The sequence below is a fragment of the Aquarana catesbeiana genome, linkage group LG01 (assembly GCF_042186555.1).
Source record: "Aquarana catesbeiana isolate 2022-GZ linkage group LG01, ASM4218655v1, whole genome shotgun sequence".
Taxonomy (NCBI): Eukaryota; Metazoa; Chordata; class Amphibia; order Anura; family Ranidae; genus Aquarana; species Aquarana catesbeiana.
The window spans coordinates 677,491,490-677,509,376 of NC_133324.1; the positions used below are offsets into that span (position 1 = coordinate 677,491,490).

The 17,887-nt window shown below is 43.2% G+C and overlaps 1 protein-coding gene across 2 annotated transcripts in view; it reads right to left on the reverse strand.

The window, feature by feature from the left end:
* The window catches only part of LOC141111122 (bifunctional heparan sulfate N-deacetylase/N-sulfotransferase 4-like), a 761,202-nt gene that overhangs the window by 336,294 nt on the left and 407,021 nt on the right, over positions 1 to 17,887 (reverse strand). For both annotated transcript variants that reach the window (XR_012236388.1, XM_073603162.1), the window contains exon 5: positions 17,337 to 17,522. Coding sequence is in view for 1 of the 2 variants with exons in the window: in XM_073603162.1 (XP_073459263.1) it covers positions 17,337 to 17,522 (186 nt within the window). In the remaining variant the exon portion in view is untranslated. The remainder of the gene's footprint in view (positions 1 to 17,336; positions 17,523 to 17,887) is intronic.

A 17,887-nucleotide genomic window follows, 5' to 3' on the forward strand; every position in this document is an offset into this window, starting at 1 on the left:
CTTGGGTGGGCTGGGCGGAGGGGCAAAACGCAGGTGCTAGCAGGTATCTGGGCTGATCCCGCTAACACTGCGTTTGTGGGAACCCTAAACTGCTGGGGACGCTAGTATAGATCTGATCGGATCAGATATTGATCCGTACAGATACTATACCACTAAGGGAGACGTATGCTGCGTGTGTGGGTGTTAGCGGTACTGGCGCTAATCTGACGCTGCCTGGGGCGACGTATATCACCGCCGGGCGATCAGGGGCTAAACCTTTATTCGGTAATAAACGGCGGGTCCCCTGACACTATAAAAAATGAACGAACTAACCAGCGTCACCCGTAACGGTTATACGGTGATCAGTGGTGAAAGGGTTAACTAGGGGGCAATCAAGGGGTTAAAACATTTATTAGATAGTATATGGGGGTCCCTGTCGCTATAAAACGCTGACGGCGAACCTAAATATTTACGTTCCTAACTAGCGTCACCAGCGACACTAATACAGCGATCAGAAAAATGATCGCTTAGTGACACTGGTGACAGGGGATGATCAAGGGGTTAAAACTTTATTAGGGGGGGTTAGGGGGGTATCCTAGACCTAAAGGGGGGTAATACTCACTGCCCTAACACTGTAACTGTCACAAACTGACACCAATGCAGTAATCAGAAAAAAAAAAAAAAATACTGCTTGCTGTCAGTTTGTGACAGGGGGGGGGGGTGATTGGGGGGGGATCGGGGGGCGATCGGGGGGGGATCGGGGGTGTAAAGTATGCCTGGCATGTTCTACTGTGTGTGTGTGTGTGTTGTGCACTTACATGTCTTCTCTCCTCGGCGCTGGGACGGAAACTGCCAAGCCGAGGAGAGATGACATCACATCCTCTGCCTGTGTGAAACTACACACAGGCAGGGGAGGATTCCGATTGGCTGGGAGCGATCGCGAGGGGGGGGCCACGATCGGATGGTCTCCCCCTCGCCTCCCGACGCTCTCAGTCAAATGCCGAGCGCCGCTGGCACCGGGGGGGGTCCGATCGGACCCCCCGCCCGCGGGAGGCAGATCACGTACAGGTACGTGATTCTGCCTGCCCGTGCCATTCTGCCGACGTATATCTACGTTAGGCGGTCGGCAAGTGGTTAATAAAAGACCACATAGACAAGTTCTTGCTGGAAAAAAAAACATTTTAAGCAACAGACAACCTGGATTCATGAAAGACAGTAGTTGTCAGACAAGCCTGATTTCTTTTTATGAAGAGGTAAGTAAAACCTTGGACAGAGGGGTGGCTGTGGACCTGGTATACTTGGATTTTGCAAAAGCGTTCGACACAGTTCCCCACACACGGCTCATGTGTAAGGTAAAGTCTACAGGCTTGGAAATATCAGTTTGTACATGGATAAAAAAAAACTGGCTAAAAGACAGAATTCAGAGAGTAGTGGTTAATGATTCTTACTCTGAATGGTCTAAGGTTATCAGTGGTGTACCACAAGGTTCAGTGCTGGGGCCCTTACTTTTTAATATCTTTATAAATTATATTGGGTCTGGGATCGAAAGTAACATTTCTGTCTTTGCAGATGACACCGAGCTATGCAGTGGAATAATGTCCTTATAGGATGTCTCCAATTTACAAGCCGACCTCAATGCACTGTCTAATTGGGCGACTATGTGGCAGATGAGGTTTAATGTTGAGAACTGTAAAGTTATGCACTTGGGGGCTAAGAATATGCATGCATCCTACATGCTAGGGGGAGTACAACTGGGGGAATCCGTGATGGAGAAGGATCTGGGGGTTTTGGTAGATCATAATAAGCTCAATAATAGCATGCAATGTCAAGCTGCGGTTTCCAAAGTGAGCAAAGTCCTTTCTTGTATTGAGAGGTATGGACTCAAGAGAGAGAGATATAATTTTGCCCCTGTTCAAATCCTTAGTAAGACCTCATCTGGAATATGCAGTTCAGTTTTGGGCGCCAGTTCTCAAAAAGGATATCAGGGAACTGGAGAAAGTGCAGAGAAGGGCAACCAAACTGATAAGAGGCATATAGCTGGGTACTAACATTTATAGGTAAAGTTGACCCAGGGAAAATCTGATTTCCTCTTGGGGGATCAGGAAGGAATTTTTTCCCCTGCTGTAGCAAATTGGAGCATGCTGTGCTGGCGTTTTTTTTCCTGATCCTTCCTCTGGATCAACTGAGTGTATAAAATTGGGTATATTGGATTGTACGATATTTTTTATTTTATTTATTTATTGTTTTTAAGGTTGAACTGGATGGACTTGTGTCTTTTTTCAACCTGACTAACTATGTAACTACTATAGTATAATGGCAATCATTCTGTTACAGCAGGTAAAAAAAAAAATACTAGCCTCACCTTCTTAATTATGTATAAATGGTAAAAGAAGCACTCAAATTCCTACCTTTAAGAAGAAACAGGTGCTCTGAGCTACACCTGGTGTTTGTCACATGACCATGCCCCAGAGCACTGATCATGTGGTCTCTGCTAAGATAAAACAAATGTAAGCACTTCCTTTAGGCTAGGTTCACATTTGTGCATTTCAGGAACGCACACAAAAGTTCATGTGTTCTTGCAACACCCAGTAGCAAAGTATTATGTATTTGAAAGAAAAAAGGTCATGCACCAATTTTTGTGCTTAAGGCCCTGTATTGAATGGGCTGGTCCAAATGTGCATGACAAAATCATTAAAAAATGTGCAAAATGCATGCATACAGTTGCACACTCATAGGTGTGAATGGAGCCTTACTATCTATGAAATTAGGATCACAAGCAGTAGGCTATTCAACAATAGTGGAACTAAAGGTGTGTTTCCTTCACTGTCTCCCACTAGAAGATGACTTTTTAACACTTTTATTGCCCGAGTCAGTGTTTTATTTCCTGCACACCCATTAAAATGCACAATTTAGGTCTGATGATAAGTTAACCCACCCACAAACATAACAACAACAAAAACAAATTGTATAGTTTCTAAACACAGACACATTAGAAAATAAAATGGTGGTCATTGCATGTCTAGGCTTAAAATTGCATGCACTCATTAAATTGTCCACAGAAGCCTCTTAAAGTGGAACTTTACAACTAACAATGGGATAAAAAATAATGTTCTTCAGTAAGGAATAGGGATGAGCCGAACACCCTCCTGTTCGGTTGGCAGCAGAACATGCGAACAGGCAAAAAATTCGGCAGAACACACGAACACCATTAAAGTCTATGGGACACAAACATGAATAATGAAAAGTGCTAATTTTAAAGGCTTATATCCAAGTTATTGCCATAAAAAGTGTTTTTGGACTCGGGTCCTGCCGCAGGGGACATGTATCAATTGAAAACATTTTTTTAAAAATGGCCATTTTTTTGGGAGCAGTGATTTTTTTAATGCTTAAAGTGAAACAATAAAAATTAAATATTGCTTTAAATATCGTGCCTGGGTGGTGTCTAAAGTATGCCTGCAAAGTGGCGCATTTTTGGCTTCCCCGTGGCTTCCCTGTGGTGTCGGAGGGGGCGAGGTCACACGTTTACATCGCCGGGTGGCCCCACCCTTAGTTATATAAGAACTGTCACAGGGAAGATGCGTCAGTCGACGGCAGCCTCCCATGGAGGCGGATCGGTTGCGTTTTTTTTTTTAGACAGGTCCCCAAACAGTTTTCATGACAATAACTTGCATATAAGCCTTTAAAATGATTACTTTTTATTTTTCATGTTAGCGTCCCATAGACTTTAATGGTGTTCCGGCGGCTTTCAAATTTGCCGCAAACACTGCAAATTGTTCGCTGTTTGGCGAACAGACGAACACCCGATGTTCGAGTCGAACTTATGCTCAGGCTCTTCCCTAGTAAGAAACATACATCCCACATTAATAACTATGCTACCAAAATAAGTGTATGCTGTAAATTCCCTCCAGCATTGTTAGTGTTTCTTTTTCCTGTTGGCTGCCATTTTGCTGAAGTGCACAGACTGTAAGCAGCCGTAAATCGTTAGGCTGTCAGCAGATCTGCCTCTAGTGGCTCTGATTTTCAGCACAATGCCAAGAATCGAGAACAAATGAGGCTGTGCAGAGCAGGAAGAGACCATGCATTACTGGATTTTAAACAGTATAGGCAATACCCGCAAAAGAGACCAGCATGAAGTAATCTATTATAACTTAATTTTCTGTCTAAAGTTTCACTTTATCCACTTGCGCCTGCCATATAGCAGAATGAGGGTGGTTTCAAAGTGGTTTCAATATCCTGGCTGGGCGTCATATGACATCCGCAGGATATTGAGCCGCTGCGCGCCCCCGGGGGCGTGCATCGCGGTGATCGTTGTTGAGGGGGGGGCAGTCTGACACCCTGCAACACCGATCTAGGTAAAGAGTCTCTGACGGAGACTCTTTACCACGTGATCAGCCGTGTAGAGGAGAGCCGATCGGCTGCTCTCCTCACAGGGGGGGCTGTGCTGATTTATTATCAGCACAGCCCACCCTCGGATCCCACCCAGGACCACCAGGGAAGTCGCCCAGGACCACCAGGGAAGCCGCCCAGGACCACCAGGGAAGACAGCCACACTGGACCACCAGGTATGCCGCCTAGACCCCCAGGGAAATACCAATCTGTGCCCAGGAGCTGACAATCAATGCCCAGGCAGCTGGCAATCTGTGCCCACTCACAATGCCTACCACTATCAGTGCCACCAGGGATGCCTATCAGTGCTGCGTATCAGTGCCGCATATCAGTGCCCAGCAGTGCCACATTTCAGTGCCCAGCAGTGCCACCTATCAGTGCCCATCAGTGCCGCCTATCAGTGCCATCAGTGCCACCCATAAGAACCCATCTTTGCAGCCTTTCAGTGCCCATCAGTGTCGCCTATCAGTGCCTATCAGTGCCCACCAGTGCCACTCAGTGCCACCCATGAGTGACCATCAGTGCCACCTATCAATGCCCATCAGTGCTGCATATCAGTGCCACCCATCAGTGCCGCCTACCAGTGCCCATCAGTGCCGCATATCAGTGCCCATCGTCAGTGCCTGTCAGTGCCCACTCACTGGTGCCACCTCATTGGTGCTGCCTTATCAGTGCCTGTCAGTGCCACCTTATCAGTGCCCATCAGTGAAAGAGAAAACTTACTTATTTACAAAAATTTTTAACAGAAACAAAAGCAAAACTTTTATTTTTTTCAAAATGTTTCTTTTTTTATTTGTTTAGCAAAAAATAAAAACCGCAGAGGTGATCAAATACCATCAAAAGAAAGGTCTATTTATGGGAACAAAATGATAAAAATTTAGTTTGTTTACATTGAGGTATGACCGCACAATTGTCATTCAAACTGCGACAGCGATGAAAGCTGAAAATTGGTCTGGGCAGGAAGGTGTATAAGTGCCCTGTATTGAAGTGGTTAAAAAGGGTTTACAGCTCATCATTTTTGGGTTACCCTTAAATGATGGCCCTAAAATTATTTCTCTCATTCCAGAATGTGCATCAATATTGATAATGTGTGGTGCAAGCACTATTTTTGTACGTAGGCACACCTGACACACATGGTTACATTTGTATGTGCATGCTTAAGAGAAGAAGGGCTTTAAAAAAAAATCTTGTTTTTTCAAATTAATTTATTTACCTTAACCAAAATTGGCCATAGTTACCCAAAACTGTTTATAGGTGCCTCTTACTAAGCCTACTAAGCCTTTACAGACCATCATTTTAGAATTAACTATGAACGATGGCCCTAGAATTATTGCTCCAACTCCAACACGAGCAGCAACAAGCAAGCCTCATTTTTGTATGTAGGTGAACATTCATTTGTGTATGTATAGAGGGTGGGGGGATGTAACATTTTTTGGTAACTTTATTGCTATAACATTGGAATTGAAAAGCTCCCTACGTGTAGCCTAATGCAGGTGACATATTCTGTTTAAGGAGACATAAGGGGTCTATCAGACCCCTAATGTCCCCTCTCCTCTGCACTCCACTGAAGCTGATGTTTCCTGATGTCTGCTGTTCTCACTGACATGTACCACAGTCATCCTGGGCACCCAGAAAGAGCATGGAATAAATAGCAGGAGGAGGGAGTAAGTGGGGGATGGAGGGTGACACTTTTCAGTGTATGTGAAAGTGATTGAGGGTGTTTACAGCTGTTTAAATACTTTTATTAGAAAGCAGTCACCTGAAGAAATATAAAGACTCCCAGCTGCTGTAGTAGCCCGGAGTCTGTTTACAGGTCCGTGCAGCCACTGATGTCAACCTTATGTCAGTGGCAGCAAAAGGGTTAAAATTGCCTCATCTCATCTGGATAAACATTTTAGCATGAGACTAAATGGGAGTCTTCCCTTTTCTCCCTAGAGGGCCTTCAGGACAATTGTGCAAAACTCCCCACCCCTTTCCATGCATAGAAAGGTACAGAAGATACTGCTCTCTTACTGAATAATAAAGCTGTCAGTTTTAGGTCATGACCAACACTTTACTTCTTCCACTAGAAGGAATTTGCTATTCAGAGCCTCACTGAACACAATGGCTTTGGGATGCCAATAAAAAAATCTTCATAGATAGAGATAGTGTCAGAAACCATGAATCAGACTGAGACAGAAGTACAGTTAAATCACACTTGTTTAATAATAATAATAAAAAAAAGTAAACAGAATAAACAAAGTCAAAACATAGCCAGAGTTTAGGAACCGTAACGGATAGTCAGACAAGCCAAATGTCAGGAAACCGGAGATGAGCGTAGTAGAACAGCAAGCAGGATCTGGAGCCAGAAGGGATGTCAGCCAAGCAAGTCTTTAACAGGAACACAGGAGAGCATCTCTAGAGATGTGACTAAGGTGAAGGCAGAGATCATCTGGACTGAACGGCTTAGGTAGGCAGAACCGACTAGCAGGATCATTGATAGGTGAGTCACTGTGGAGAGATAGGAGCTGGCAATTAGCAGACAACTGAGCAGCCAGCTCAGAGAAGGAAGGGCTGGGCCCAGCCCTGACAGTACCCCCTCCTTAACAACCCCTTCCCCTTGGAGGACCACCAGGCTTGAGGGGAAAACATCTATGGAAATCACAGAGGAGGACAGAGGCATGTACATCCGAGGATCCAACAGTGTTTCTCAGGAGGAGCATGGAACTGTACCCTTTCCAATGCGCCAGGTACTGTATGCGTCCACGGAACCTAAGGGAGTCAACAATACTTCATACTCCTCATGGTTTTCAACCTGAACAGGGTGAGGACGTGGCACCAAGATGGTAAAGTGGTTGCAGACCAAAAGTTTTAATAGGGAGACATGAAATACATTTGAGATATGCATATTAGAAGGAAGATCTAATGTGTAAGCCACTGGGTTAATCCTGCAAAGAATATGGAAAGGCCCAATAAACTGAGGTAAAAACTTCAGAGAGGGAACACAAAGTTGGAGGTTGCGAGATGACAGCCAGACCCTGTCCCCAATCTGGTAGGAAGCCGCAGGCAGGCATCAGCATTGAGTCTGTACCTATCATTAACATGTTGCAAAGCCTCCTGGACTTGTGCCCAAGTGGAACGAAGACCATGGAAATGCTCTTTTAATACAGGAATACTCTGTGGAACAAAAGAGTCAGGCAATATGGAAGGTTGGAAACCATAGTTCGTCATAAACGGGGACAATTGGGAAGCAGAATTCAAGGCACTATTGTGAGCAAACTCTGCCCACAGTAAAAGATCTGACCAGTTGTTATGATGGTCAGAAATATAGCAACGTAGGAATTGCTCCAAGGACTGAATGGCTCGTTCTGCGGTCCCATTAGACTGCGGATGATACACAGAGGAGAAAGCAAGCTGAACTCCCAACAGTGCACAAAAGGCTCGCCAGAACTGGGACACAAACTGACTACCCCTGTCTGAGACAATCACCTGGCCATGTAAGCGAAAGATCTCCCGAGCAAAAATGGAAGCCAGTTCCTTAGAATTGGACAAGTTCTTAAGTGGAATACAATGAGACATTTTCGAGAACCGGTCAACCACCATAAGGATAACTGTGTTGCCCTGGAAGTTGGGTAATTCCACAATGAAATCCATAGACAGGTGGGTCCAGGACCTCTCTCCATTGAGTATGAGTTGTAGGAGATCCACTGGAAGGTGTCATGGAGTCTTATTCTGAGCACACACAGAACAGGCAGCTATGAAGGTGGTTAAATGAGCACGTAGACTAGGCCACCACAATTGTTGGGAAATGGCCCAAAAGAGTTGATTCTTCCCAGGGTGGCCGGCAGCATTGGGAGAATGGTAAGTCTGGAGCATGGCAGTACGGAGACTCTCTGGGACAAAGCAGTGGTCACAACGTTTCTCAGGAGGAGCATGGACCTGAGCAGCAAGAATTTTTTCACCCAAAGGAGAAGTGAGACTGGTGCGAACGGTAGCCAGAATACGATCAGGAGGAATCACAGGAACCGAAACCGACTTCAACTTGAAAGTGGAGGAAAATTGACGTTACAAGGTGTCAGCCCTTACATTCTTAGTACCGGGTAAGAACAAGACAATGTAATTGAAACTTGACAAGAAAAGAGCCCATCACGCCCTTCTGGGAGAGATGCGTTTAGCCTCAGACAAGAAAGTGAGATTCTTATGGTCAGTAAGAATGATAACTGACACAGTGGTACCTTCGAGGAGATGTCTCCATTCTTTCAGGGCTAAAATGATCACTAACAGCTCTCTGTCACCAATCTCATAATTGCACTCCACAGGTGACAATTTCTTGGAAAAGAAGCCACAAGGATGCATAGCGCTCTCAGAGGTTGGACGTTTAGACAGAAGGGTGCCAACTCCAGTCTCAGAAGCATTAACCTCAAGGATAAAAGATAACGTAGGATCAGGATGTGCCAACACAGAAGCAGAAACAAAGGCAGCCTTGAGAATCTCAAAAGCCTTAATGGACTCCGGAGACCAACTCTGTGACCAGAGACGAGAAGTTACAAATAAACTTCCGATAATAGTTGGGAAAGCCAAGAAAATGCTGGAGGACATAAACCCATGGGTCTGAGCCACTCCAGGACTGCTGAAAGTTTCTCTGGGTCCATCAAAAAAACAGCAGTGGAAATTACATAACCCAGGAATTTAACCTGTTCACGATGGAAGTCGCACTTCTTCAATTTACAATAGAGATTGTTCTCACTTAGTTTCTGAAGCACACGACAGACAACTGTGTGATGGCTCTCCAGGGACTTGGAAAATATGAGGATATCATCGAGATAAACCACCAAACATAACTGCAACAAATCTCTGAGGACATTGTTAATAAGTTCCTGGAAAACTGCCGGGGCGTTACAAAGGCTAAAAGGCATTACGAGGTACTCATAATGGCCTGTTCTGGTATTAAACTCAGTTTTCCACTCGTTGCCCTACTTAATCCTCACAAGATTGTCTGCCTCTCTCAAATCAAGCTTTTTGAAAACTGTCGCTCCCTTGAGGCGGTCAAATAACTGTAATCAACTAAATCGGATAGGCATTCTTAATCGTGAAATAATTGAGACCCCTATAATCAATACAAGGTCTCAGTTCACCACTCTTCTTCTTCACAAAGAAGAAACCAGCACCAGCAGGAGATGAGGATTTGCAGATGAAACCTCGAGAAAGTGCGTCTGAAACATACTCCTCCATGGCCTTATCCTCCAAGACCGACAAAGAGTAAACCCGGCTACGAGGGGGTATGGCACCAGGTTGAAGGTCAATTGCGCAGTCATACGAGCGGTGTGGAGGCAAACTACCGGTTTGACCTTTGTCAAAGACATTGTTAAAATAGCTGTACTCATCCGGCAGGGAGGAGAGTGAAGAGGTGCACAGGACCTTGGCTACCTTCAGGAAGCATGTCTTACTGCATTGTGGCAACCAGGAGAGAACCTCAGCATGGAGCCAATCAAAAGAGGGGTTATGCCTCTGTAATCAAGGATAACCAATAACTTGGAATTGGATTATCTCGTGGTGAAGAGCCCCTATGGCCATGGACAACGGAACAGTCTCATGAGTCACCTGGGCAGGCTGTAGAGGTCTCCCATCAAAAGCCTCAATGGCAAGTGGAGTGTCATGCCGCTGCAGCGGAATCGAGTGCTTTGATACAAAGGCAGCATCAATGAACAGGCTTGCAACACAGGTTGTACCCGAGCAGCCACAGCGGGAGATTCAAGGTGAGCCGTGCGAATCAGGAGTGTTTGTAACGCCATGGCAAACTGATCCATGCGGTGATCCTGCTCATTCAATCTGGAAAAAATATTACCAACAAGTGGATTGACTGCATCTTCTAAATTCATGGCCTTCGCCTACTGTCAGAAACCATGAATCAGACTGAGACAGAAGTACAGTTAAATCACACTTGTTTAATAATAATAATAAAAAAAGGTAAACAGAGTAAACATAGTCAAAACATAGCCAGAATTCAGGAACCAAAATGGATAAGCAGACAAGCCAAATGTCAGGGAGCCGGAGATAGCATAGTAGAACAGCATGCAGGATCTGGAGCCAGAAGGGATGACAGCCAAGCAAGACTTTAACAGGAACACAGGACAGCGTCTCTAAAGATGTGACTAAGGTGAAGGCAGAGATCATCTGGACTAGAGGGCTTAAGTAGGCAGAACCGACAAGCATGATCATCAATAGGTGAGTCGCTGTGGAGAGATAGGAGCTGGCAATCAGCCAACAGCTGACCGGGCAGCTCAGAAAAGGGAGGGCTAGCTGTCAGCAAAATCCATGCAGTATGTTCTTAAAAAAAAAGCTTACTTAAGAGGTAGTTGAATATACCTGGAATGGGGGCCATTAAGATTTTATCATGGGGCCTTTTATTATTTAACTACACCCTGATGTTTAAAGAAAAGCAAAATTGTTTTTCTCTTCTATTTCAGATACAAGCAGCCAGCACAATCTTTAGTTTCCATGGTAATGCAAGAAACAAACTGAGTGTTTAATATCCATGTATATATAGCTTAATTGTAATGCTCACAAATGAAAAATGCCTCATTTCAGCTATTAACAAAAACTCATAAGATTGCATAATGTATATACTACAGTTTTGAGAAAGTTTTTGTTACTAAGTAGATAGGAGTGATAATTAAATTGATTGTTCCAATCTAAGATTCAATAAGTATAGATCAAATCTACCCAAGGAGGAAATTTCCTATATTTCCTCAATTTCCTTGAGTATGAGTATCACACTGTGATAAAATTTGAAAGGTTTCTTCATGTTTCCATAAAGCCTTCTCCAAGCTATCTTACCATGCCCACAGGCTAAACAGGAAGGGTAGTTTTATCAGACACAAAACATATACAGTGGAGAAAATAGTTAATGAAGGGTCTATAACATTTTATCATAGGTGAATTCTAAATGATAGAGACAGAACATCAACCAAAAATCCAGAAAAAAACACATAAAACAAATGCTATAAATTAAGTTGCAGTTCAGTGAGTAAGATAAGTATTTGATCCCCAAGCAAAACATGACTTAGCACTTGGTGGAAAAACCTTTGTTGGCAAGCAGGTAAGAGGTAAGACGTTTCTTGTAATTTGTGACCAGGTTTGCACATATTATAGGACAAATTTTGGTCCACTCTCCTTTACAGATCTTCTCTAAATCCTTAAGGTTTTTTGTCTGTCTCTTGGAAATTTGAAGTTTCAGCTCCCTCCATAAATTTTCTAAAGGATTAAGGTCTGGAGAGTGGAGACTGACTAGGCCACTCAATGACCTAAATGTTCTCCTTCTTGAGTCACTTTTTTGTTGCCTTGGCGGTATGTTTTTGGTCATTGTCATGCTGAAAGACCCATCCATGACCCATCTTCAGTGTTCTGGCTGAGGGAAGAAGGTTCTCATCCAAGATTTTACAATACATAGTGCAATCCATTGGCTCCTTAATGCGGCAAAGTCGGTCTGCACCTTTAGCAGAGAAGCAGCCCCAAAGCATAATGTTTCCACCCCATCTATTGCATTCTTTGTATTGTTGGAATGCTGACACTGACCCCTCTCCTTTACTTTTAAAGGCCATTTTTTTGTCCTTAATATGCCTTTTTATGTTTTGGTTCAGCCACCAATGTTTAACCTGTGTTCTTCTATATATATTACCCCTTGGAATGCACTTGCTGATACATTTATTTAAAATATTCTTAAAGCACTCCCATTTTTCCTCTGTGTACAATGTTTCAAGGATTTGGCCCCCCTTAATATCCTGCTGAATTGAGCGCAATTTAGAAAAGTTGTTTCTTTTGAAAATGAAATACTTATTTTACTCAATAAACTGCAACTTTATTTATAACATTGGTATCATGTGATTTTCTGGATTTTTGATTGATATTCTGCCTCTAATTTTAATTTAAATTTAAGGTAAATAATAAGGTGCATTTAAAATACACCTACGATAAAAATGATAGACTCTTAATTTCTTTTGTAAGTGGGCACACTTACAAAATCTGCAGGGGATTAAATAATTATTTTCCCACTATAAGTATTACAAGAACACAGGCTAATCAATGTCTAGCTTTACACACAGGTCAACTAATCTCAGGGCATCAGGGGTTTTATAAAGATTCCTCACAAGTACTAGCATCTAAGAGCAATTCTTTTCTCACTTACCATGATCCTTAGTACATTAGCAGTGTACATTTTCACTACAGCAAAGATTATATTTTTTCTCTCTTAAAACGCTTTTAGCATGAAATCACTGCCAAGGATTTCCATCCTGCTAACTTTCACTAAATATCATTAAAGGTTTTCCTTAAGGTGTAAAGGCACAATGCATTCTTTGCATGAAGGTAAACAACCTTCTGTGTGCAGCAGCACCCCCAACCCCCCTAATACTTACTTGAGCCCCCTCTGGATTCATGAGAGTCTTGGCTCTCAAGGGACTAGCACTCCCGATTGGCTTTTGGCAGAAGCGGGGGCAATTGGCTCTCGTTGCTGTCAATCACAGCCAGTGAGCCAATCAGGAGATGGAGGGGGTGGGTCTGAACCGTTGCTTAGCATGTGAATAGACACACAAAGCTGCTGCTCGGGAGTGTGCCTGCTTGGGTGTCCCCAGAGCAAGCTGACGGGGGGGCAGGAGTGGCATAATTTTCTGTGTACATTAATTTAACTCTGGACTTTTGGACTCTGACATTCCAAAGCAGTGGTGGTCAAACTTCTTAATTTAGTGTGGCCTATGACATCAACAAAAGGCTTCACATTGTGTTCAGTGAATTAAATGCTACAGGAAGCTTTCAGAGACTACACACATGATATAGGATATACTCAGAGATAAAAGATATGTGACAGGAGATAGTCAGAGACAGTGAACATACTGCAGGAGTTGCTGGAGACATACTTCAGAAGTAGGGATGGGCTTTATGTTTGGGTCGACATGTATCAATGCAAAAAAAAGTTTTAAAAATGGCTGTTTTTTTTCCAGAGCAGTGATTTTAATAATGCTTAAAGTGAAACAAAAACAGTGTAATATTCCTTTACATTACATACCTGGGGGGTATATAGTATGCCTGTAAAGTGGTGCATGTTTCCCGTGTTTAGAACAGTCTGACAGTAAAATGACATTTCTAAAGGAAAAAAAGTAATTTAAAACTACTTGCGGCTATAATGAATTGTCGATGCTGCAATACACATAAAAGTTAATTGATAAAAATGGCATGGGATTCCCCCACAGGGGAACCCTGAACCAAAATTTTAAAAAAATGCGTGGGGGTCCCCCCAAATTCCATACCAGGCCCTTCAGGTCTGGTATGGATATTAAGGACAACCCCACGCCAAAATAAAAAAAAATGGCGTGGGGTCCCCCAAAAACCCATACCAGACCCTTATCCGAGCACGCAACCTGGCAGGCCACAGGAAAAGAGGGGGCCCCCTCCTGAACCATAAAAGGCCACATGCCCTCAACATTGGGAGGGTGCTTTGGGGTAGCCCCCCAAAGCACCTTGTACCCACGTTGATGGGGAGAAGGGCCTCATCCCCACGTAAATGGGTGACCCCGCCCCCCTCTAACAACACGGGGAAAGCCATAGGGAAGTCCCTGTGTGTAAGAGGGGGCGGGCTAAGCGGGTGTCCCCGCCTTCCGTTATATAAGAGCTGTCACCTGAACAGAAGCATCACACAGTGGGAGACTCCTGTTGAGGCGGATTGGAGGACGAAGCAGAGAAGAAGATGCCAGACGAGAAGACCGTAGGAAGATAGAGGAAGAAGCGGGGGAAGAACAAGATGGAGGAAGAAGAAGTACACCGAAGGAAGACCAGAAGAAGATGGAGGAAGAAGCGGGGAAAGAAGAAGACATTAATAAAGGGATTGTCAAAAACCGTTTATTGTCTTTTTTTAACATCTTTGACACTTTTTTTGTGAAATGGTAGGTTACCAAGTCACACGGGGGGGCGGGATCTGGGGGTCCCCTTGTTAAAGGGGGCTTCCAGATTCCGATAAGCCCCCCGCCCGCAGACCTCTACAAACATCGAGCAAGGGTTGTGGGGATGAGGCCCTTCTCCCCGTCAACATGGGGACAAGGTGCTTTGGGGGGCTACCCCAAAGCATCCTCCCAATGTTGAGGGCATGTGGCCTGGTATGGTTCAGGAGGGGGGGCTGCTCTCTCACCCCCCTCTTTTCCTGTGGCCTGCCAGGTTGCGTGCTTGAATAAGGGTCTGGTATGGATTTTTGGGGGACCCCACGCCATTTTTTTAAAATTTTGGCGCGGGGTTCCCCTTAAAATCCATACCAGACCTGAAGGGCCTGGTATGGAATTTGGGGGGACCCCCAAGCATTTATTTATTTTTAATTTTGGTGCGGGGTTCCCCTGTGGGGGAATCCCATGCCGTTTTTATCAATGAACTTCTATTAGTATTGCCGGACCGACAATTCGTTATAGCTGCGAGTAGTTTTAAATGAGTCTTTTTCTTTAGAAATGTCATTTTGCTGTCAGACTGTTCTAAACATGGGAAACATGCGCCACTTTACAGGTATACTATAGACACCCCCCAGGCCTTTAAAATTAGCACTTTTGGTTTTTCATGTTCGTGTCCCATAGACTTTAACGGTGTTCGCGTGTTCAAACAAATTTATTGCCTGTTCGCATGTTCTGGTGTGAACCAAACAGGGGGTGTTCGGCCCATCCCTATTCAGGAGACAGTCATAGAGTAGGGACTGCAAAGACTCCAGGAGATCACTGCTAGTACAGCCCTTTCACAATCAATCAGTGCTTCAACATTTGTGCTTCCTACAGTCATTTTCATTTTTATTTGTGCCTCATTAGATATGTCAGCAAGATCAGAGGGAAAAAAGAGAAAGGCACATGAAATAGTAAGACTGTAAAAAATTGTAAACCAAACAATTTAACTGCTGGAACTTAGTCTAAAGAATGTTTCCTTTGCTGGCTTGAGTAAGCATCTAGGTAAGGAAAACACAGACTTTTGTGCGCAGGGGCCTCAAGTGCAACACAATAAGTGCCAAAGGGCTGTATGCATCACAAGGGCCGTAAGTTTTATACTAGGAGTCCAAAGTATAATGTTATGTTACTTGTATAATGTTATATGTTATCTACAATGTACATTTGAGTGCAAGTAAAAGCAAAATAAGTTACAATAAAAGGGGGGGGGGTCTGTGTAACATGCAGGAGGTCCAGAGGTGCAGGGTGCTGTGTAATGTAAAGGGGTCCAGAGATGCAGGGTGCTGTGTAATGTAAAGGAGTCCAGAGGTGCAGGGTGCTGTGTAATGTAAAGGAGCGCAGGGTGCTGTATAATGTAAAGGGGCCCAGAGGTCCAGGGTGCTGTGTATTGTAAAGGGGTGCAGGGGGCTGTGTAATGTAAAGGGGTCCAGAGGTGCAGGGTGTTTTGTAATGTAAAGGGGTCCAGAGGTGCAGGGTGTTTTGTAATGTAAAGGGGTCCAGAGGTGCAGGGTGCTGTGTAATGTAAAGGGGCCCAGAAGTGCAGGGGGCTGTGTAATGTAAAGGGGTCCAGAGGTGCAGGGGGCTGTGTAATGTACAGGGGTCAGTGCGGGGATCACTGGACTCCAGGTTAGCAGGACTGGGGGGGATGGGGAGGGGGTCCAATGTAAGTTCACCTTACAGATTTTCTGTAAAGTGAACTTACAATTTAACCATTTGCTGACCCGCCGCAGTACATATACTGCAACGGGGCTGCAGCTACAGTATTGTATTGTTGTATTGTTTTAAGTGTTTTCTGGTTTTGAAAGGACACTGACTCTTTCTTTATACCCGGGGGGCAGTTTGCCATCTTCGCCCTGGGCACCACATGGCCTTGTCCCAGCACTGCTATTAGGCTACAATGAAAACATATGTTTACATTAAATACAGACACACGATGCTCAAAAGCACACTTGTCTACTTCTTTCAAAAGAAACCAGGCTAAAAGATATAAAGAAAATATACAACATTGTTAGGCAGGAAATAAACCTTGTGTCACAGTTGATGTTATTTTTTCTGAAACTTTAAACTAGTAAAATTAAAGCATTCTTTTCCAAAAAATATATAATTTGTTCAGTGTTTAACACAAACATCTGACTATTAAAAGAAAAAAGAAGAGTTGATTTACTACTATTGTTGGAAAACTATTGTCATGCAAATTATGTCTTCTCAAAAACTATCCTATTCTGCACAGTGATTTAGGAAGGGTTTACTTGTTGTTTTGATCCATCACTAAACTTCCAGTACTAGGTTAAAGGGCATGCAAGCTGGTATGAGCAAGGCAGGGGAATGCTTACTGCCACCTTACCATGGGAGGACTAGCCCTTCTGTATGGCATTTCAGTTTGGCAGCATTAGGAAAGAGGGTTGTACATTTTTTTTTTACCATTTTTTTAATATAATTAACAGTTCAAATGCTGAAACTGGGTTAAAATATTATAGAAAGCCTTAGCCAGCACATTCACCAATGTTACAATATCTAAAAAAAGAGCTATTATAGTTAAATTTGCTGGGTGTTCACCAACTGTCATATCCCAGTTGATACAAATGTTTGTAAATATGCCCCATAGGCCACATTAGACAAAGTGACCACTATAGAAACAACAGCCATCTATACGGAGGGCTAGTATTAATTATTATTATTGCCAATTCTAAAGTGATTTACACGGCCAGCAATATAATGTAATTGTAATGTGAATATATTAAATATGTGTGAAGACATTTTCCTAGGTTGATTTAGAAATAACTAGTCTGCTGCAATATTATGAAAAATATGGACATATATGAGTTCAGATTTTCACATACAGTATCAGGCTAGTTATTTTCTAAGATCATTCCACTGCGCGTGTCTGTGTATTTCTTTCCACAAACAGGATAGTCATTAGTGCTCAACCTTTTACTTAACATCTACTCAAGTAAAACATAAATTTAATAAAGCTATATATTCAGGTATAAAATATATGCAACCTTACAAGGTCATGAATATAATTACCATTATCCCATTGTGCACAAAGCCATGTCTGTACCGGGCAGGTTTCAGATGAGGGTATTCTTCAGTGCTTGTAACTTTAATGCCCCATACCCTTTTCCAGGCTTCGTAAAGCTGCACATGTACTGGGTAGACACCTGAGTGATGGGGAGCTACTGCATAACCCATGTTTGTTGGAATGCCATGTTGCTAAAAAAAAAAAAAAAATAGGAGTTAGTTTTAGCCCAGAGTAGCAAGGCTTTTAAAAGTCAGGTGGAATTCACAGAAAATATTTAAAGGCATAAAGGACTCTAATGCTTACAGTGTACATATTGGTAAGCATTATAGCAAGTTCGTTTTTTACAGAAATAAAATCAGTGCTGACAGCTTTTTAAAAAAATACAGAAATGAGGCCCTAAGCTGGTTAGCCCCCTATTCCAATCTACCTTCCATATGCATACCCTGCTCCCATGTTTCTATATATAATATAAGAAAAATAAAATCATGACAAATTTTTTAAATATTTCTACAACCTAAATTGATAATGCAATTAAAACCTCAACAACGCACCATTT